The sequence below is a fragment of the Gorilla gorilla genome, chromosome 15, assembly GCF_029281585.2.
Source record: "Gorilla gorilla gorilla isolate KB3781 chromosome 15, NHGRI_mGorGor1-v2.1_pri, whole genome shotgun sequence".
In the NCBI taxonomy this organism is placed as follows: domain Eukaryota; kingdom Metazoa; phylum Chordata; class Mammalia; order Primates; family Hominidae; genus Gorilla; species Gorilla gorilla.
The window spans coordinates 121,967,120-121,984,041 of NC_073239.2; the positions used below are offsets into that span (position 1 = coordinate 121,967,120).

Genomic DNA, 16,922 nt, shown 5'->3' on the forward strand with positions numbered 1-16,922 from the left:
GGGAGAAGGAACGCAGGCTGGGGAGTGTGGCAGAGGCTCACCAACACCCCTGCTCCACAGCTGGGTCCAAACTGAGGACTCCCACCAGCCACCAGCTAAATGAGAGTTCTTGGAGGGTCCAGAACAGGTCCGTGGGGGGAGGAGGTGGATTTTGCTTAAACAAAATCCAAGTTTGCGTCTAAACTGGCAGCCCCAGGGCCCCATCTCTAGCCTCCAGGTGGGAGGGCATGGTTGGGTGCATCTGCAAGTCACCAGGGCCCTGGGGGCTGGCAGGGAGGAGACTGGCTCTCCAGTGGCCGGAAAAGTCCATCCTGGGTGGGACGAACGAATGGCCCACTCCAGGTTTGCAGGTGTGTGCGCACACGTGTGTGCTCACAGGATGTACGTGCTCAGGTGCTAGGGCGTGTGTGCACTTGTGTGTCTGGCCTGGGCTCCTCCCTCTGAACACCCATGGACAGCCCAGAGTGAAGCCATGGAGGCGGGAGCCCTGTGGGAGTCACTGCCCTCGGGCTGGAAACCCGGTGCCCACCCAGACACAGGCGCACACAGCCGGCCGCACTTGGGCCTCACCCAGTCGTGGAACTTCATGAAGAAGGTGCCAAGCGGGCTGACTGTCATGAGACCTTCAGACTTTCCTGAGCAACATCCCCCGCCCCTCCCCGATGCTTCTTGAGATAACTCTCTCGAGATGAGCTCAGGCTCTTGCTCCTGCCTCTGTGTCTGCCTCCAAGGTTGCAGGAGGGCTGGGGAAGCCAGACTCAGTCCCCTAGACCTGGGAGCTGGGCTCCTTGCCCATCCAGCAGCCATTCCCCACTGCAGCCCAGCTGCACCCGTGAGGCTGTTCACATCACCCTCTCCTGAAACAACCTTCCGTAGCTCCCTCATGCCGTCCATCGGTCAGACTGGCCTGGCAGCCTCTCCGTGCCTGCTCTAGCCCTAGCCGACATCCCCAGCCTCTCCAGCCCTCGCTGTGCCTGCCTGGGCCACAGGCGCTCTCTCTCTGGGCTTTCCCAGGCTGTCTTCTCTGCTGGGCAAATTCACAGACTGAGCTTGGCCACCCTGCCATGGCTTCTGGACACTGCCTGCTCCCTGGTCCCCAGAACACTTTGCTCACCAAGCACTCAGAGCCTGGCACACAGTAGGTGCATAATAAATGCTAGTGCAGGCGGTGCATGGGAAAAAGGAAGGAGCTTGTCAGATCTCCTGGAAAAGCCTGGTAAGCCTGAGGGTGGGAGCCAGTTGATGGGGATGGGAGGGCAGCAGGTGGGCCCAGTTCATCTCCTTCTGCTCCTGGAGAAACTGAGGCACAGGGTAGCATATGAGCCACCTCTCCAAGGGATTTGGCAGCCAAAAGGAACAGCCCCACGCTCCCATCCATCCCAGGCGGGCTAGCCTGAGCCAGTTTCCCTGGGCTGAAAGGCCAGCCCCACAGACGTCCAGGGCAGTGTGACCCTGTGATGGGGCTACCCATCGCCCCAGGCCCCCACAGCCCACCTCGGGCACCCCCAGGAGAGTAAACCTGGCCTTTGGAAGCAACCACCCTCCACAGCCACCCAGGGCCCCTGTGCACCAAGCAAGCACAGGGTCATCTGAGGACCCTTCCCCAGGCCCCACGCCCACCTTGGGGACTTGCAGACCTGAGGCTGCCCTGAGTGTGGGTGCTCTTGGCATTCACCTCCCCCCACACCCAGGCTCCTTGGAAACAAGAGCCACTGTCCCCTACCTGCCCAGGGCCCACAGCTCGGTGTCCTGCCACACACCTTGTATGGCCTGGGCTCCGCCGGCACCCCAGGGACCAGGACCCAGGAGAAGGGGCTCCGGGGCTTTCTCCCTGACATCCCTGCCCAGCCCGCTGGCCCTGGCTGGAGCCACGGTGAACTAACACCCCTGCCCGTCCGTCAGCTGCAGCTCAGGGGGATGCCTAGCCCAGCTCTGTTCCTCCAGCCCCCCTTGCTGGTGGCCTGCTGGCCCCCACAGACCCGCGGAAGAGTGAGGCAAGCAGGTGTCCGGGCATGGGTACAGGAGCCACTTACCAAGGAAGCTACAGACGCTCTCCCAACTGGCCCAGAAGTGAAGATCCCAACTGGCCACCTCCCCCTGCCACGCCCGGTTCTTCCCTCCACAGCTCCTCCCCCCATTGTCCCGCCTCTGCCTGCTCCTAGGGCTGGCTCTGGACCCTGCCAGGACCCCCACATCCCACCAGAGGGAGTGGGCGGGTCCCCTGATGGGCCAGGAGCCTGGCCAGCCCCCAACACTCACTCAGCTTCTTGGAGCTGGGGACCCCACCCTGAGTGCCCTCCCCCCAGCCTGAGCAGCTGACTGCAGAGGAACAGACTGCTCTGAGTCACACAGCCAGCCCAGTCTGGTGAGTGCCTTAGTGTGCGCCAGGTCCTGCTGTGTGGACAGACACAGGCCTGAGGCAGGTCCCTCCCAGGCAGGCTCTGCACAAACCCTGTGTCTCAGTTTCCCTATGGGGGCCAGGACAGAGGCTGGCCCAGAAGGGAGGAGAGGCATAGCCTAAGGGCCTGCCCCCATGGTCACTGGGCCAGTGACCTTAGGGCCTGGTTATCTGCCACCTGCCTGAGCCCCCAGGGCAGCCGACCCCGGCCTCCCTTCAGCCCGCTCAGCCCAAACTCACAGCGGCCACCACACCTTGAAGCACCAGAGTATCTGGTAAGCAGGGTGTGGTGAGGCTCAGGAACCAGCATTTTTTGAAACAGGGTCTCTCTCTCACCCAGGTTGGAGTGCAGTGGTGCGATCATGGCTCACTGCAGCCTCAAACTCCTGGACTCAAACCATCCTCCCGTGTCAGCCTCTCAAGTGGCTGGGGCTCCAGGTGACGCCACCACACCTGGCTAATTTTAAAAATTTTTTGTAGAGATAGGATCCTACCATATTGTCCAGGCTGATCTCATACGCATGGGCTCAGGTGATCCTACCGCCTTGGCCTCCTAAGTGGCTGGGGCTGCAGGCACACACCAGCACTAATTTTTAAATTTTTTGTAGAGACAAGGTCTCCCTGTGTTGCCCTGGCTAGTCTCAAACTCCTGGGCTCAAGTGATCCTTCTGCCTCAGCCTCCCAAACTGCTGGGATTACAGGTGTGAGCCTCCGCACTGGCCTAGCATTTTTTTTTAACAAGGCTCCCATCCTTCCCCGTCATTTCAATACAAGTGGTGGCTGAGAAACACCTGAGTCCCATGACCCCAAGTCCCCCACTATCCAGAGCTCCAGCTGCCTGGCCCACCTCCTGGTCACCTCACCCTGCTGCACCCTGGGCCCTTAGCCCCCACTCCTCTTTGCTCTGGGCAGCCAGGAGGCTCCAGCAGGACTCAACCAGCTGTGCTACGTGTAGCCCCCCTGGGATCCCAGGGTGCCAGCCCTGTGCCCATAGCCTGGGTGTGGACGTGCCTCCAACACGCAGTCTGGAGCAGGCCCGCACAGCCGAGGCCCAGCCCAGGCCTTAGGGGCAGCGAGGGGTCAGACCCAGCCTGGGAGGTCAGCGATGGAACGGCTTGCACCTGCACCAGGCCCCAACGGCATGGGAAGAGGTGGGAAGGTGCAGCTGAGAGGGCTGCCCCCGCCACGGGATGCCAGGGTGGCCTGAGGTGGGCACACAGAGAAGGGGTCCTCAAGTAGGCCAGAGGACTTCAAGGGCGGGGAAGGCTCTGTCCCAGCCCCAGGCCAGGGGCACTTGCCGGCAAATGGGGTGGGAGAGGCCTCAGGGGCTCCTCAGGCCTGAAAGGCGGGGACCTGATTCCAGGCCCCTTCTGGGCCTCCCCCCATTGCAATACCCTAAAAAGGCTGACACAAAAACCTAACGGTCACAAAGATAGGAAACGACTCTATTTACACGGAGGCAGGAAAGCTGGCCACGTTTGCCAGGGACACTCCCAGACAGCTCTCACCTGGGAACGCTGTTTACCTGTTTACCACCTGACACCCACACTCAGCCAGGCAGGGCAGGGCTGGCTGAGTCAGCGCCGTACCCAGAGGCCCAGCCCGGCTGGAGTGGGACAGGAAGGAGACGCTGGCACAGAGCGGGGCCGTCACGCCAGACACAGCACTGACCCCCGCAAGAGCCTTTGCTGGGGCCCCCACCCCAGCTACGCCCACCTCACAGCAGCCAGAGGGAGGTGCCCTGCACAGCTGGCCACAGCGCCGGCCACGCAAGCCCTTCCCAGACCCTCGCTGCAGTGCGGCCAGTGTGGTCCGCCAAGCCCTGGAACACATGACCGAGATCTCCTCCTGGTGCACCCTCCCCATCGCGGACAGCCATGGGAACGCACCACACCCTGCCCCAGGCCCTCTCCAGACTCTAAGCACGTGCCACTGGCTCTGCCTGGGGCACCCTCCCAGCTCAGATCCTGGACTTGCTCCCCCGCCAGGCACTCAGCACCGAGCCCTCGGCTCCAGAGCCCCTGGCGGTGGGTGCCCACAGCACGGTGCAGACACACAGCAAGGGATGGGGTCAGGCTGGAGGCCCTGGGCTCTGGCTCAGGGGGCCACTTACTGGGAAGGGTAAGAGCTGGAGAGCCATGCTTCACACCCTGCCCCTGTTGCTACCCAGTCCCAAGAGAGGCACACTTGACTACCAGCAGGCGGGTGCTGGGCAGGGCCTTGCTCACCTGCCTCAGTTCCCGGGGGCCCCACCTACCGGACCCCTGGCACCACGTGGTGGGACTCAGCGGTCAGGCAGGTGTCTGATCAGCTGGAGGGACGGCAAGCAGGGGCTCTGCTAAGCCACCACATCACAGACCCTGAGACCTAGGCCATCCGGCATGTCCCGTGATGCGCACTGCACAGCTAGTCTGGGCTCAGAGCTGCTAGGACCCAGGACCAGCTAGGAGTCGCCATGGGAACTCTGCTGCTGGCGGGGGCCAGGGAGGGCTGAGGGCAGCGGATGGTGAATCAGCCGGGAGGAGGCCAAGGCGTGAAGCTCGGCATTCTCAGGGCGTGTGTCACCAAGGAGCCCGTGGTGCTGGCTCACCCAGGAGCCAGGCCTGCCAAGCAGCAGGAGCAGGGCGAGGACCGAAGGCTGTGGCCCTAAACAAAGGGGCCTTAATTCCACCCGGTGGGGGTGAGTCATGGGGCCTCCTGCCCACCCAGGCGCCATCACCTGACAGCCCCTCCAGCCAGCAGGGCTCACACGGACATAGCCCAGTAAGGGTCCCCCAAGTGTCCCGCCCCTGCCGCATCCCGAGTACCCCCAGCTGCCCCTGCTTGGCTATACCCTCAGCAGCGTCCAGGCAGCGGTGTGGCTTGAGATCCCTTTCCGGACTCCTGCCTGGAACAGCCTGTGCAATTGCCTAGCCTCCCACCACCGCCACCCCTGCAGGAAGGAGTCCCTCCCAAGAGCTCTGCAGAGAGGAGGCCCCGATGCCACTCCCGCCCTCACAAGCACACACTGGGTCAGCAGGTCCGAGTGCGCAGCAGAGCTGGCAGGGCAGGGACCAGCAGCCGGAGGGGAGGGGAGGGCGGTGGCTGCAAAAACCTCTGCCTGGCCTCTGTGGGGTGCGGGAATGGGGGAGTACCGCCTCCCGCCCCAGCCCCTCCCCACCCCCTGCCTCCTGGGCTCAGCTCCATGTTTCCATTTTAGAAAGTGCTTCTGACTATTAAATATTTATCCGAGCAAGGAAGGCCTTGACTCCCGGCCAGCCGATGACTTCCAAAAAAAGAAAAACAAAGGGAAATCTGGAGGCCCAGGCTGAGTGCAGGTGGGGCCTGGTGGAGACACCCTCAAGCTCGCAGCGTGGCCGGGGATCCCGTCACCCTTAGAGCGGGTGGAGGGGAGCAGAGGAGCATGCCCCGTCCTCCTTGTGTGTCCAGTTAAGCCTCCGCTAAGCTCCCTTAGCTAACCTGGCCTCCACATCCCCCACGGAGCAGCTTCCTTCCCACCAAAACTGCCCTAAGACCTATGGGGCTCCCTGGTGCCCTCAGGACAAAGCCCTCCCTCCAGCAGCTGACGCTGCCACCTCTCCATCCTCACCCCACCCCGTCCCAGATGCACTGGGTTGAACACCTTGCAGGTCCCTGACTTCGCCCTCAGCCTCTGCAGGCTCCTCCTGCTTTGCCTCCGCTTCTTTTTCATGACCAGTCCCGGTCTCCATTGGGCCAGTTGTCCTCCAGGGAGCCCTCTCTGGCCCTTCTGTGCCCCCTAAGGCTGCACTGGCCACAAAAATGGGATTCACATTTGTTGACTGAACAATGGGTGGATCCTTCCTCTGCTGAGCTATGACCTCCCAGGTCCCAGGGTTCCCGGGGTGGCTTTGAGACCCAGAAGGATGGGTGAACAGGCCGCCAGACAGACGGGGAAGCACCCCCACAACTCACACCATCCCTGAGCGCAGGGTCTGCCTCTGCCAGCCGGAAGACCAAGCTGGGAGAGTGTGGCATTTTACTCCTGAAGTGGGTGGCAGGGACCCCCAGATGGCCAGTGCCCCCCACTTGCTGGGGCTTGGGGGCCTTTCCTCCCCAGCACCTATACTTCTCCACACCTGGCCAAGCCAGCCCCTAGCTGAGCCTGAAACACAGAGGCCTTCCGCATAGGTGTCACAAGAGGAAGGACACAGAGCGGGCCAGAGTCTAAGGGAGAGCTGGGAGTGAGCCCAGCAACCCAGGGGACTTCCCAGAAGAGGCAGCTCCTAGCCCAGCCCAGGACAGAAGAGCTTGGCCAAATGGAGAGAAGGCAATGAGGGCATTCCTGTTGTAGGCCCAGCCACAATGAGCCCAGATGGGAGTGGGCACTCAGCTTCCTGGGCATGGAGAAGGCCGGGAGGGAGGGGCTCCTGGAGCATTGGAACTGGAGGCTCTGCAGGCTTGACCCTCCTGTCCACTTCTGAGCCCCACCCCCTTCCCTGAGCTGCACCAGGTGGGCACTGCCTGAGGCTTGGGGCAGGAGCCAGAGGCCAGCAGGCAGCCCAGCCTCCCTCCCTGGTGGTCCAGCTTCTGTTTCCCCACCAGGAAAAGAGCTGGGGTTGTTGTTAGGAACACACTTACAGCATCACTGTCAGTGGCTTCTGAGAGGCCACCTCACTGGAGGGCACTCCAGGATGCCCTCTGCTGCCTCCTCCTCAAGGCCCATTCCTGCCACTAGCGGCTACAGAGGGGCTCCTTTGCCTGCGGTCACCCTGCCTGGTGGGGCAGGGCAGAGCCAGCACCTGTCAGAACAGCATGTCACCGACCAAAGCATGCGACATTCTGCTCTGGCCCCTAAGAGCCCAGGGAGTCCCTGCCTCACTGTCCCCAGCCTCAGTGTCCTTGTCTGCAGAATGGGAATACAGCCCTCCCCCAGTGTAGATGACCCAGTCAGGGAGACACCAGGGTGGCGACAGACCCGCCCGCGCTGTCACTCGGCATCCCTGGCTGCATGGAGCTAGCAGCACAGGCAGCTGCAATCACTCCTGACCCCGAATGTGAGGTCCTGACCCACATTTGCAGCCCAAGGCCCTGAAGAGGGCACCAGCGAGGCACAGAACAGCGAGACCACCTCCACAGCTGCCCTGCTTTGCACCCTTCTTGGGAAAGGGCCCAGCCATCTCATGACCCCCACCCCAGAGAAGAGACACCCACACATCTTCACATGGTATCACCACCCGGGGCCTTCCCAACACGGTGGTGCTTTCTTGGGGGGTCGTGGGAGGTGCTCAGGCCACGCCGGGGCAGCAGGTGCAGGGTGGGGGCCAGGGCCGGGGAGGGGCTCCCTGTCTCCCCAGTTATCAGGGGCCCAGCTCTGCCCCTGGGAAAGAGGCAACCTGCCCCTGGAGTAGGCAAGGGTGTGACACCCAGAGCCCACTGGGAGTGAACTGGCTGGTGTTACAGTCGGCAGCGCTGCGTGGGGTGGTCCCAGCATGGCCACCAGGGGGCAGCCTCGGCACAAAAGCCGCCCAGGAGATGGCTCCCTGCTGGGCTGGTGCCTGGTGTGTCTGGCAGAGGGCAGGTTTGGACTGGACAGGAAGACGAGAGCAGGGGAGAGTCCACCCATCTCCTGCCTGCTGAGAGGAAACTGCAGGTGGAAAAGGCCTGGACCAAATCCAGGCTGGGAAAGGCAGTAGGTGGCAGGGTGCTTGTCAGGAATGCACGTTCCTGGGCCGCAGGGTTGGGGAGGGTCTGGGAACCGGTGTGCTGGACAGAACTCCCAAGGTCTCTGATCTTGCAAGTCTCCTACCAAAGTTCCAGCGAGAGCCACTGACCTTATTCCCTAAGAGCGGATGGTTCCGTAGGCTGGACACAGGGAGGGACTGCCCCAGATGGGCTGGGAACCACGAAGCCAGCACAAGCCTCTGTGGATGCAGGGGGTGGATGAGATGGTCCTGGACCCTGCAGCTTGGGAGTCTCTGGGTGCCCGTGAGTGAGGAGGAAGCAGAGCAGAAGGGCTGTGCAGGGAAGCTGGGGGCAGGGTAGTGGTCCCATGCCTGGGGGCCCTGCCCTTCTCCCTCTGAGGAGGTCGACCTGCAGCCATGTGGGCAGGGCCAGTCATAGTGAAAGAGGAGGGGGCCAGGGGCCTCCAGCCCACCGGAGCCATCATCCTCCCGCTGCTGCGCCCAAACACCTTGGGCTCCCATCTGCGACACCGTGAAGCAGGTGCTGTAGGGGCCTCCCTGCTCTGGAGCCCCTCAGACAAGCCTCCCACCCTAAGTGCACACCAGACAGACAGGCCACAGGAGGGGCCTTGGTAGTGCCTGCTGCAGCTGGGGGGCATGCCCAGGCCGGGGGCACCCCTCTCACCTGCAGCATTGTGGGCACCATTAGCATTGACCTGTTTTCCCCAAGGAGTGGGGTCCAGCCTGCACCAGTGCCGGCCAGCCCAACCCCCTGGCCGGTGGCTGCCAATGCCCTGGGTGTGGTCAGCTGCAGCAGCATAGACCCAGCGCCCAAGGGACTGCCCCGCCCCCCTCAGCCCTGCCCTCCAAGATGCTGAGACACCCAGGCCCTGGAACCAGGCCCAGTGCAGGGACAGACACACAAAGAGCAGCAGGTACACATTCCGTAGCCTGCGGCTCAGAGGGAGGCTACTGACCATCCCTGGGGGCATGCCAGTAGGTAGCACCCACTTTCCCTTGCCCAGCACTGCGGGACCCTGTGGCCTGACTTTGACCCCATTCAGGCCCCTCACCAGGCCCCAGACCTCAGGCCTAGCCCTGCCACAGCCTCCACCTAGCCAGCGACCCCACCACACAGCCACACAGTAGACGCAGCCCAGCCCTGCCTGGAAGCCCTGGACCAAAGTGGAGAGCCCAGACTCCTAGACCAGCCTGGCTGCTCTCCCCCAAAGCAGGTGAGAGGGCAAGCCTCGTGCAGGTGCCCCGGGTCCCGGCGGCCCCGGCTTTCACGCCCCTTGCAGACACCAGCCCTGCTCCAGAGTGCGGTAGCACCTCCCAGGAGGCCGCCTCTCGACCAGACAGCGTCCCAGGAGCGGGGCAGGAGCGAGAAGGAGAGACAGACAGGGACCGCGAGTGACAGAGGGAGTGAGCGACAGAGACGAGTCAGCCACCGAGAAACAAAGTGAGCGACAGAGACAGTCTCAGAGGCCGGGAGAGGAGCAGGGACCTACAGCCACGGACAGGTAGAACGCGAGGCACGGGAGAAGAGACTCCATCGGCCGGGAAGGCCCAGAACCACGCGCGAGTCCCGCAGGCGTCCCCGAGTCCCCCGCCCCCAAGGCCCGCACTGCGCGCCCCTGGACACGCCCCGGCGCGCGCCCTCGCGCGTAGCCCACCCGCCCCAGGGGAGCGGGCTGCAGGCGGGGAGGGGCGCACCGCTGCCGGGGGTTCCGGGCCAGGTGGGCAGCACCATGTGGAAGCAGTCGCACATCGCGGCGGCCAGGCGGTGCGGGCCTGGCGGCCCGTCGCGTCCAGTCGCTGGTCCCGGCTCCGGCGCACCGGGCGGGCGGGCGGGAGCCGCGCTCTGCCCCGCTGCCCTGCGCTGCCGCGGGCGGCCGACCTCGGACTGCGGACACCGCGCGCCAGGCTACCCAGCCGCTCAGCTAGGACCCCGCCCGGCTCCGCCCAGCCCTGCCGGGCCACTGCGGAGCGCGCTCGCGGGCGGTGCCGTCGGCCTCATTCAGCCCATTGGCTGCAGTCGCCGCGGCCCCGCCCCTCCCAGCCAGGCCCCGCCCCACCCCGCGCCCCCGGCCCGCCTGTCGCGTCCGCAGAATTAACTTTGGACTCCCGCCAGGGAGCGACCTCTGGATCCCGGCACCGAGGCTCCTGGACTTGCCGCTGTCTTCGCCTCCCATTCCGGGGGAGGCAGACACCTTAGTCAGAAGCTGGGGTGGGGGGCAGCCTGCGGGGACAACAGGGGTCGCGGGCACCGCAGGAGGTGATCTGGCAGCATAAGGACAAGACAGAATTCTGCAGGGGCTGGTGGGTGGCAGATACGAGGACGCGGCTGAGAGCGTGCAGCGGGAATAGGGCGCCCCGGGCAGGGCTGCGGGGTGGGCGCCGCGTGCGGGAGCGCCCAGCGCTGGGGGCAGTCCTGGAGCCAGAACCCCGCCCAGAGTCATCCTTTCTGCTGATTCTTGTCAAGAGCCTAGGGCCTAGGACACAGCGGCAACCAGCACCCCACTGGCCCTGCCCCAGGGGCTCCAGGTCTGGCGTAGACACAAGCAAGCCTGTAAGGATGAGGCGTTCTGCAGGGCGGCACTGCCCTGGGGGCGGGGGAACGGGGGTCCTGGAAGGCTCCTGGCAGTGTAAGCTGGGACCTTAGGGGTGAGGCATGTGCCAGGCAGTGTAGGAAGCGTTCTGGAGAGAGGGGACAGAGTAGCGTGTGTGCAGAGAATGGGGGCAAAAGGGCTGGGGTTGAAAGTCAGGCCCAGTGGGCGGGGGCAGGGCAGCAAGGAGGCCGAGGGGGCTCCTGTCGGTAGGAGGTGCCACTTAAGGCTCCGAGCAGGGTCTCTGAGCGTGGTGAGAGCTGAGGAAAGACTGCGCAGGTGGCTAGGGGTGTTGGCATGGGGCACAGCTGGAAACAGGAGCAGTGGAACCAGGGCCATGGTATGGGAGGGAGTGAAAGGATATGCAGGCAGAGGGGACTTGGTGAGGATCAGAGTGCAGAGGGTGGGAGCCTCCCTGGGATCTAGCTTGGGCACCACACAGAGGCAGCACACCTGGGGGTGTGGACAGGGAGGGCAGGGGCCCAAGGGAGTTCTGAGAGTTTGGTGACGCCTGGCCAGGTGTAGACCCGAACCGGGCATACCCCAGAAGGAGTGGAGTTCTGCAGGGATTGTCGGGGGAGGCAGGGCTGGAAGAGACCCAGGAGAGGACCGCCACCTCCATGAGGAGCTGCCTGGCAATGTCCAGGGGTGTGGGTTAGATGCAGGGACACACACACACACGGACACACATACGGATACACACACACATACATACATACAGAGATAAAGACACAGAGACACACAGACTCACACGGACAGAGACACAGACACACAGATACACAGGTACACATAGAGGCACACTCACACACACACAGACACACACACAGAGACACACAGACACATACACATAGAGACACACACAAACACACATGCTCTGTCATACACACACACACACAGACACCCACACAGAGACACACAGACACATACACATAGAGACACACACAAACACACATGCTCTGTCATACACACACACACACACACATACAGACACCTTTTCCTGGGGTGGGAAGAGGCCAGGCTGTACCGGAAGGGCCAGGCAGACACACACACTCATAGATAAGATCACCAACTCACCAAGACACAGACACAGGCCACCTGAGATATTTGATACACTCAGGCCTGCATGCATGAACACCCACACCAGGATACAGACCCATGCACGTGTATACATACACACAGGGGCGCACGCATTCCTGGGCTCATTTGGAGATCACGCACAGCTAGCGGTCCCAGGTGAGCCACCCGGGCACGATGACTCACCCTAGACAGTTCCCGTTAGCCAAGCTGCAGCCACCGGGCAGCCATCCAGCAGCAGGTCAGACGGACGCCAGAGCCACTGCTGGGAAGAGGCCCTGGCAGCCTCCTGCCAATGAGCCCAGGCATGATGGGCACAACCTTCTCCCTCGTGTGGGGACCTGGCGCAGGTCTTACCCCACCCCCTCGCAGTGTCCTTCTTTCGGGGCTGAGCAGTGTTGCCTGGGGTCCAGAGGCCCTGCACTTACCTCCCTCCCCAGGAGCCCACCCTGCTCTGCTCACCTGGAGTCAGTCACTCCCTGGGCACAGGGAGAGAGCCACAAGGGTGCCCGGGTGCATACACCTCTGTGTGTGTCCCTGGCTGCGTCTATGCCTCTGCCTGGTCTGCCGGGGTTTCGCCCGCTAGTCCTCCATGTCTGAGTCTGGCTGCAGGGCCTGGGAACGAGGGGCAGCTCAGGGCACTCACCCACCTTTGTGTCCTCAGCCCCTTTAGGTGTGTGCCCTTGACAAAGTCATGTGGCCTCCTGGGTCCCCATCCAAATGAAGTGGCCCCTCTCCTGATTGTCTGGCGTGATCTGCACAGGGCTATGGGGACTCCCCTCGGCTTTGCGGGATGGGTGAGGATGGAGCCCTGGGTGGGGAAGCCGGGGTTGCCCCCAACATGTCCCTGTCCCTGGGCTACTACCTGCTGCCCCTGCCTATGTTTTCCTTCAGCAAGATGAGAGAACCCTCCAGGCCATCTTGGTGGGGGCCGAGTGAGAGCGCAAGTTCAGCGTGGCGTCACGGGAGTGTGGGGACCCCACACTTGGGAGGACTTTGCCCTGGTCCTGCCCCTCAGCCTGGGGTGGCTGAGATCTTCCCCTAGCTGTGTCCACTGGGCCTGTCCTCCCCTGGCTAAGAAATGGTCCCAGAACCAACCACAGCTGCCCAGGTCCAGGAACTTCGCCTCTGCCCTGCACGGGGCTGCCCACTTCCAAGGTGGGCACAGACACACACACGCAGCTGCGCCGTGCTCCCCTGTGGCCCCAGAATTCAGGATGGGGTCTGGGCAGGGCCTGCTCCACCCGGAGGCCGTCCCTCCCTTCTCCTGCCCACTCTGAGACAGAGGGCTGGTGTCTCTCTGCAGTGGCCTCTGGCTCTGCACTGCCCTGAGTGCTGGGGCCGCAGTCTGGTTGTGACTGTCAGGGAGCTGGGGACTGCCCCTCCCACCCTCCTTCTGGGGGTCTTCTCCTAGCTTGAGGGTTAAGCTGACAGTGTCCTGAGTAAGACACCTTGGGGTGTCTGTCCAGAGAGCTTCCCCACCTCAAGGAACCTGGGGTCCTGAGAGCTCTATCTCACTCCAGATGCCTCTGGGAGGGCCTGCAACTTGGGCAGTGTACCCCCACAAACAGGCAGGCTGCGGCTATGTGCAGTTGAGGACTGGCTCCCCAGGGGCCAGCCAGAATCCCTCCTCCCGCCCACCAGGGCCTCAGCAGCTGAAACAGGGGTCCAGGGTCACAGCTGTGGGAGCAGGGGAGAAGATGAGAGGGGCTGCCAGCCCCCATCCCGGGCCCTCCCCGCCAGCTGAAGCCTGCGCTCCTGTCATCACGCCCAGCTCCAGTCTCCTCCCCATGTGCCCCTCTGAGGACAGATGCCCAGCTAGGGAGGACCACAGAAGCGGGCCTGGGCTCAGGAATTCATGTCCCCACCGACAGCATCGCTGGACACAAGCCCAACTCACAGCCGCCCCTGGCACATACAAGGCCCCACACCTGCTGTAGGTGTCACCCCAGGGAGAAGGCATCGCATGCTCTCTCCTGTGCACACAGCCTCCACCTCTTCCCTGGACCATTGAGATGGGGACACTGGCCCAGCCCACTGGTTGCCCACAGCCTTCCTGAGGCTGGGTGCCGGGGCCTGGGTGAGGAGCTGAGGCTCCCCAGGCCCTGACCATCAGCAGAGCCGCTGCCCTGCCCCCATGGCCTGACTGGCGCTGCTTGCCTCCACCCTCTGCAGGCAGGGATGCCCACAGCATCAATGATTGATTCTTGCTGCGGCAGCTGCAGCAACATAAGCAAAAATAGCTCTGCTGTGGTCCCTGCCCCGCCCCAGCCACAGCCTTGCATCCAGCCCAGCCTCGTGCCCAGAAGGAGGGGTGTGAGATGAGGTGGGAGCATCTAGGACTGTCTCAGCCACTGCCTGCCCCTGCTCAGTCTTTTATGTGGAGATGATGGGGGAGGACCCCCGTGACCAGGTGGGGGACACTTGTCCACCCAGCCTCCCACTCTTGCCTGACCACACTGACTCCTGACCTCTAACCGCCTCACTCTCCCCCAAAGCTGGGTGCCCGTTTCAGGCCTGGGTATTGTCCCCAGGTCCACTTCCTCTGCACCCACACAGCTGGGATCAGGAAATGTGGCAGTGGTGGGGCATGTCAGGGTGCTGCCATCGTTCTACTCGGATGGGTTTCTTCAACCCATGTCTTCATCGGGCTCTCTGGCTCAGCAGTCCGTGTGGGCTAGCCTGGGATCCGAGCAGCAGCAGGTTCCCATGCTGCCGCCTGCAAGCCCTGGCACTCCTGCTGCCAGAGGTGAGGACAGGCACACTCCCCAACTTGCCCTGGGGACTTGGGGCTGAGGATCCCAGAGGACCAGGATGCCTGGGTGCTTCTGGGGACCCCTCCCCAGCCAGTCCTTGCTCATCAGGTGATGCTGGGAGATCCCAAGATGACTGTGGGGCTCTGTGCATAGGTGGCACTTGCCCCAGGACCCGGGCTGGCCCCTTCCTCCTGAGACTAGGGTAGGGAAGCTTGGCTCCTCTGCAGAAGGGAAGGTGCTCCCCACACAGCCATTGAGCCCGGCTGGGGCTCAGGGTGGACCGAGGTGGCTGGAGAGGTCCTGGGAGGGCCACATGGGCTCCTCGTCCCGACCACACTCCACCTGCCCCCTCCATGCCCCTCGGGAGTCATGGCTAATGTTCCCCACACCCAGGCTTTAATGGGAACCCACCCTCTCTGGCCCAGTCTCCCCTAGCAGCTGGGCCAATTCAATTTGAGCAGTGCCTGCTCCAATCGCCAACCTGGAAGCCTTATCCTCAGCTCGTGCCTTTCAGGCTGTGCCATGAAGCAGGATGGTCTGCCCAGAAGCTGGCCCAAGAAGCCAGCAGCGGCCTAGCAGCCACCTGGGCTGCCCCCACCTCCTCCTGCAACCAGGGTTGGGCACCTGATGTCAAGGTTGCCGCTGCCATTTCCTCTGCACCTTGGCTTCCCCGAGGCAGCACTTCTCAGTGGGTTACAAGGGGTCACTCAGGCATATTAGTTCCCTGCTGCTGCCATAACAAAATACCACCAACACAGTGGTTGAAAACAGCATGTGCGCATTTATCAACTCCAGTTCTAGGTGTGGGCAGGATGGTGTGCCTTCTGGAGGCTTCAGGGGAGATCTGTTTCCTGGTCCTTTCAGCCTCCAGAGGCACCTGCAGTCTCGTATCACTCCGGCTCTGCTTCCATCTTTGCGTCTCCTCTCTGACTCTGACCTTCCTGCTTCTTTCTCAGGACCTTTGTGACTACATGCCTCATCCAGGCTCCACTCCTCCTCTCAAGAGCCTTAATTTAAGCCCATCTATAAAGTGTCTTTGACCCTGTAAGGTCACATATCCACAGGTTCCAGGGGTTAGGATGTGGACATCTCTGTGGGGCTGTTCAACTGCCACACCAGCTCTTCAACCCATATGGGTCATTTTTATCCTCCAACCACCCTGGGAGTACCATGCTCCCCACGCTCTTCACGTGGAAGCTGAGGCCCAGACGGGGGTGGGGAATTGCAGAGAACGAGGAGAGCAGCTCCTGTCCCAGCTCTGCTTCTCACGCAGGCCTTTGGGGTGGGGCCTCAGTTTCCCCACCTGTACACAAGGACAACACTCCTCCTGCCCCTCTCCCAGCTCCCTGGGCCTCAAGGACGGCAAGGACGTGCAGTGGATGAGGGGCAGCAGTGGGAACGGACACTGCCCTTAAGCTGGCAAGACAGGCCCAGGCCTGGTCTACAAACCCAGCCAGCTCCTGATCACCATCCTTAGGGTCACTGCGGTGCTGGGGTGGCCCAGCCAAGGTCCAGTCCTGGGCAGTCTGACCAAAGAGCTTCCATACTGCATGGCCCGGCTGCTCTGCCCCTCAGGAAGGAGCGGGGACAGGAGGCTGGGTCTAAGGTACAGAGAATGATCTCATCTTGTCATTTGTAAAATTAAATTGTTCTGTAGCTTGGCTGAGAAGGACCAGGGAGGGAAGGGGTGATTCAAGCAAGGACAGAGTCCAGGCAGGGCCCCAGGCCCCAGGGTGGGAGAAATGCGAGCCTGAGGTAGATAGGGGGTGGACAGTAGGTGGCATGGTTCAGGGCTTCATCAGGGCCAGGCCCTCCCCTTACCCAGAGGAGGCAGTGATGGGAGCCAGTCTGGGAAGGCCAGGGAGGAGATGGAGTCAAGGTTGACTCCTTGAGTCTGGGGGTGAGGGCAGATGGCAGAAGGCCTGGAAGCCCGGAGGGGAGCTGGCAGAGGCCAGCCTAGCTCCTTGGTCGTCCAGTGGCTGGAGAGGGGCTGTCCGCCAGCCCTGCTCTGCCCGGGTCTGGCTGGTGACAAAGGAGGAGAGCACTCCATGCGGCCTGCGAGGGAGGGGTGGAGCCTCCCCGCAGCTCCTTCCCCCAGGAATGCGGACGAGTTAGGGGCGGGCGAGGTTTTGGGATTCAGGAGTCAGCAAGACGGACTTGGCTCTCGCCAGGGACAGGTGGGGTCCTGAGGGGCCGTCGCTCAGCTGCACCCACAGAGGGGTCGGCGGCGCGGCAAGTTAGGCTGCGCGGCGCCGGGAGAAGGGGCTGCGGGTGACGGGTGCGCTGGGACGGACCTGGGGAGCTCGTCGTGAGGAAGAAAGAACCACTCTAGGGCCAGGCACAGTGGCTCAAGCCTGTAATCCCAGCATTTGGGAGGCCGAGGCCGGCGGATCACGAGGTCAGGAAATCGAGACCATCCTGGCTAACACGGTGAAACCCAGTC

The 16,922-nt window shown here is 62.9% G+C and overlaps 1 protein-coding gene across 5 annotated transcripts in view; it reads right to left on the bottom strand.

The window, feature by feature from the left end:
- The window catches only part of AHNAK2 (AHNAK nucleoprotein 2), a 41,601-nt gene extending 31,613 nt beyond the window's left edge, over positions 1-9,988 (bottom strand). The window contains exon 1 of one of the 5 annotated variants that reach the window (XM_031001704.3): positions 9,757-9,988. In XM_031001704.3, the coding sequence (XP_030857564.3) occupies positions 9,757-9,811 (55 nt within the window). In that variant the 5' untranslated portion in view covers positions 9,812-9,988. Of the gene's footprint in view, positions 1-2,033; positions 2,290-9,756 lie in introns of those variants that run through there. The other 4 variants (XM_063698232.1, XM_063698231.1, XM_031001705.3 and 1 more) reach the window with 4 other exon arrangements.
- Between the last annotated feature and the right edge of the window lie 6,934 nt (positions 9,989-16,922).